This window comes from Nicotiana sylvestris, chromosome 2, assembly GCF_000393655.2.
Source record: "Nicotiana sylvestris chromosome 2, ASM39365v2, whole genome shotgun sequence".
Classification (NCBI taxonomy): Eukaryota; Viridiplantae; Streptophyta; class Magnoliopsida; order Solanales; family Solanaceae; genus Nicotiana; species Nicotiana sylvestris.
The window spans coordinates 77,599,342-77,603,675 of NC_091058.1; the positions used below are offsets into that span (position 1 = coordinate 77,599,342).

At 35.7% G+C, this 4,334-nt stretch overlaps 1 protein-coding gene across 1 annotated transcript; it reads right to left on the reverse strand.

Moving 5' to 3' along the window:
- Nucleotides 1-1,179: 1,179 nt before the first annotated feature.
- On the reverse strand, nt 1,180-3,177 carry LOC104217085 (naringenin,2-oxoglutarate 3-dioxygenase). Its single transcript, XM_009767241.2, has 3 exons — nt 2,667-3,177; nt 1,769-2,197; nt 1,180-1,671 (listed from the first exon to the last, which is right to left on the reverse strand). The coding sequence occupies exons 1-3, from the start codon at nt 3,033-3,035 to the stop codon at nt 1,360-1,362; spliced, it is 1,110 nt and encodes a 369-aa protein (XP_009765543.1). The 5' UTR covers nt 3,036-3,177; the 3' UTR covers nt 1,180-1,359.
- Nucleotides 3,178-4,334: the final 1,157 nt, after the last annotated feature.

Below are 4,334 nucleotides of genomic sequence, written 5' to 3' on the forward strand. Positions count from 1 at the left end.
TTGAAAATGTTGATCATATACCATGCTATAAATATCACCATTGCTGTTGTCAGTTTCCTCACCAAGAAATCCAAAAGGAAAACAAGCAAGATATGGCTAAATACACAACCTTCGTTGCCCTTCTCTCCTGTCTTCTCCTTGTTGCTGCTACTGGTAAGTCAAATTAAGTAGCTTATTTTTTTTAATCAAATTAAAGGATTGGGATGTTCAGGATTGTCCCAAGATACAAAACAAAAACTTCCTTCGATAAAAACTTTAGCAAAACAAAAACTTCACCTCTAGAGCTGAAGTTCGTTCGCCAGTTACAAAACAAAAACTTCAGCTCTAGAGCTGAAGTTCGCTATTACAAAACAAAAACTTCAGCTCTAGAGCTGAACTTGAGGCCCGACTACTAGAAAGCTGAAGTTTTGCGTGATTGTCTTTTCTACTTCAGCCCCGTATGCTGAAGTTATGCGAAAAAACGGGTACGCTTGCAATTTTTTTGCAAAGCGGGCACAAGTTAAAACGTGACACAAAAAGCGGGTATAGATGCAAATGCCCCTTTATTTTTAACACATTGAACAGAAACCCACCTCATTGTTCTTGTGTAGAATCAGTTTTCTCCTGTACCTCCTTTTCTTCGAGAAAAGCAGAAATAACATCGTCCATTTTTTTTTAATCATTTGCAACAACGAATTAGGAATAGGTGCAAGCATAGATTTTTCTCTAATTTAATTCGCTTTTTCTGGAAATTAATCATACTCTTTTTTCATCTTTCATATCATAATTTGATATCATCTATAATGTGTTGTTGATAAAAGGGTAAAGCTCACCTATTGAAAATGTTGTTTTGCTTATGGTGCTTATATGAGAGGTGCGATTTCCCAATAAGTCTATTTTCGCTTAATAGAATAATTTATCTGCTTACAAACCAAAAACCTAATAAATTGAATCAAACCAAACCAAACCAAAATAGAGATAATTATCAGAGTATTGTGGTGCAGAAAGTGATAATTGAGTTTGAACATTGTGGTGTACTTAAGTTATCAAATCTTATGTGTGCCTCCGTCTTTCAGTTATGTAAATTGGAGTCAATGCTACTGGCGAAGCACAGCCGAAAAAGCGATAAAGAAAGCAAACGACTGAAAACAAATTAAGACGTTGCGGCGAAGTGACAGTAACATGCAGTAACAAAATTACTTTGACAAAAGGTTTGCACTTTCTCCTTAGCATACCAAACATATAGGTTTGGCAACTTTATCACCAATTCAAAACGGCAAGATAAATGGTTATTGAAGACAATAGTAGTAATAAAAAGAAATTATAGGAGTAGGATCAATTTCGAGCATTAAAATATGTATAATGACTAAAATTGTAAAATTAAGCAAGAATTTCATCAATAGGCTTGGTTTCCGACTTGGCCTTCTCAGCAGCTTCTTCAGCTTGTATTTGCTGCTCCTTGGCTAGTTTCTTGAGCCTAGCAAGCTCAAGGTCCTTACTCATTTTCCTCCTATACATTTCTGCAAATGCTACGGGCTCGTCCATCACTGCCTTCTCTCCTTCCCTAATTTTCAAAGGATACACTATTGCCTCTGGTGCTGGATTCTGAAACGTAGCTATCGATAATCTGCTGCTATTCGAGTTCACCACTGCTTGATGATCAGCGTTCTTAAACCTTCCATTGCTCAAAAACTGTCAAAAATTCACATAATTAAATGCCAATTTATTTATTAAATTGATAACATTGAACACAAACAATTGTTGGGTCTAAGTAATACTACAAACTTACATGACCATGGTCACCAAGATTGACAACAAAAGCGCCAACAACGGGCTGAACAGTAATCCAAGTTTTGCCATTATCTTTAGTGGCTTGAAGCCCACCAACTTGGTCTTGTAACAAGAGGGTGATGGTTCCTGGATCAGTGTGTCGTTTCAGCCCAAGGGTAAGGTCAGGCTGTGGACACTTTGGGTAAAAATTGACAACCACTTTTTGGTCCATATCCACACATGCCTTGGTTAAGGCCTCCTTCTCTAAGCCCATAGCCTCTGATAGTACTTCCAATAATTTGCAAGCCAACTCCATTAACTTTTCACTGTACTTTTGAGTCACATCTATCCATCCCTCTGGTTTGTCTGGCCATCTAGAGTAGTCTCTAGCCCGAATTGGGTATGAGAAGTAGGTCACTATTTCACGCCAATCTTGGACCACTTCACCCTATAAAAAGGATTCATTAACAATTGTCAGTAAATGTCAAATCTAATTTTCTCCCATTCCTTATTAATTACTAGTACTATTTTCTACTTTCTAAAGTCAGAACATGTAAAAAGATAGTATATACATATACTAGTTTAATAATTTTAACATTAGGTGAAAGGATTTAAGTTATATATATAGCAAACCTTTTTTACTTAACACATGATATATAGCAGGTTAACTATCAATTTTTTTAATCATATTACTACTTAGTAATGTTTATCATTAAAATTTACATGTAATTACCTCATAATTTAGCTGCTTACCTTAAATGTTTTTATTTTGTCACAACATAAGCTTAAACCTCTAAACTTTTGATATATTTAACTCTAATGGAAAATATTACTGTAGGTGATAAGTTTTTTTTTTTTTTTTTTCAAATGGAGGGACTATGACCAAGTATATATATATAAACATACAAGGTAATTACCTGTAGATGGCTAGAGACAATGAAGCCACCTTTCTTGCCACCCGACATGTCAAACCGTAGCTTTTCCTCAGCAGGCAAAGCGAAGAATTGTTTAGCGAGAGTTGTCATTTGTGAGATAAGTTGAGCATCAACACCATGATCAACTACCTGGAAAACGCCCCAATCTTCACATGCCTTGACAATCTTTTCACATATTTCACCTCTTCTTCCATTAATTCCACCCTCATCATCAATACCCTTCAACGATATGATCGGAATCTCATCGCTGAATTGGTTGTACGCCACTTTTGGTCGCTCATCTTCATCTCTTATGAAACTTGTTTGAAGTGTCTTTTCCTCTGCTAGAGCTGTCAATGTCGAAGGTGCCATTTTTGGTAATCTTCTTCGTTTGATAGACTAATTTCTTGTTTTTTGTTTGTACATATATACAAACGAGCACTTAGATAGTAACGCACTCTTTATGTGGAGACGTATATAGGATATATAGGGGAGAGATTGACAAGTAGTGAGGAGTTAGAGGAAATTAGGGGCTGAGATTTATAAAGGAGTGGGAGTTGCATGTAGGCGTGGAGCTCTAACCACCTCTCCTTGCAACTAACTTTAACCCTGCACGTGCTTTCCTTTCTAGAATTCCATTGCTTCTGAGTTGAAGGGCAGATACCGAATCACGTCTCACTTACAACACTACTTGGGAAAAAATAGAAAGATCATAGCACTAAAAGCTTCACCCTTGGTAAAAAGGATAAGGACAGAATACGAACTAATAACTGTTACGATAAATATCACATTATGGTAGATGTCTACTCTTCTTCCATGATCTTCATCTTAAATGCTTAATGATATATTCAATAACATATTTTGTATGTTCGATGACATATTCCATGATATATTTTCTTCATTTTTTATGCCTATATAAAGACCTTGTAATAGATAGGAAAATACACACAATTGAAGAAAAAATAAGAATCTCTCTTCCTCTCTTTCTCTCTATATATCTTAGTTTGTTTTTGCTTGTTCTATATTGTTATTTTGGGTTATATTTTATAACACGTTATCAGCACGAGACTCTACAATTTCAAGAAGATCTTTGAGAAAATTGAGGTATAATTTTTCTCAAATTTGTATTTTTTTAAATTATGTCTGATATTATGAAAAGAAAGTTCGTTGCCCTTGAAATTTCGGGCAAGAACTATATGACATGGGTATTGGATGCTGAAATCCATTTAGATGCAATGGGTCTTGGAGACGCCATTAAAGATAAAGATAAAGCATCTACCCAAGACTGTGCTAAGGCCTTGATTTTCTTGCGCCATCACCTTGATGAAGGGTTAAAAATTGAATATCTCACAGTGAAAGATCCACTTATTTTGTGGAATAGTTTAAAGGAAAGATCTGACAACTTAAAGTTGGTCACTCTTCCGCAAACACGATATGATTGGGCTCATCTTAGGCTCCAAGACTTTAAGTCTGTTTCTGAATATAATTCTGCTATGTTTAGAATTACTTCTAAATTGAAACTCTGTGGAGATAATATCAGTGACTATGATATGCTGTAAAAAACGTTTACAACGTTTCATGCCTCCAATATGGTCTTGCAACAGCAGTACCGAGAGAAAGGCTTCACAAAGTACTCTCAGTTGACTTTTCTTCTACTTGTGGCTGAACGAA

Bases quoted from the DNA above. Each gene is read 5' to 3' on its own strand.
- LOC104217085 (XM_009767241.2), bottom strand. From the start codon at position 3,035: ATGGCACCTTCGACATTGACAGCTCTAGCAGAGGAAAAGACACTTCAA. The intron at 2,198-2,666 runs GTAATTACCTTG...TCCTTTTTATAG, and splicing joins TTGTCTCTAGCCATCTACAG to GGTGAAGTGGTCCAAGATTG. The intron at 1,672-1,768 runs GTAAGTTTGTAG...AATTTTTGACAG, and splicing joins ATCTTGGTGACCATGGTCAT to TTTTTGAGCAATGGAAGGTT.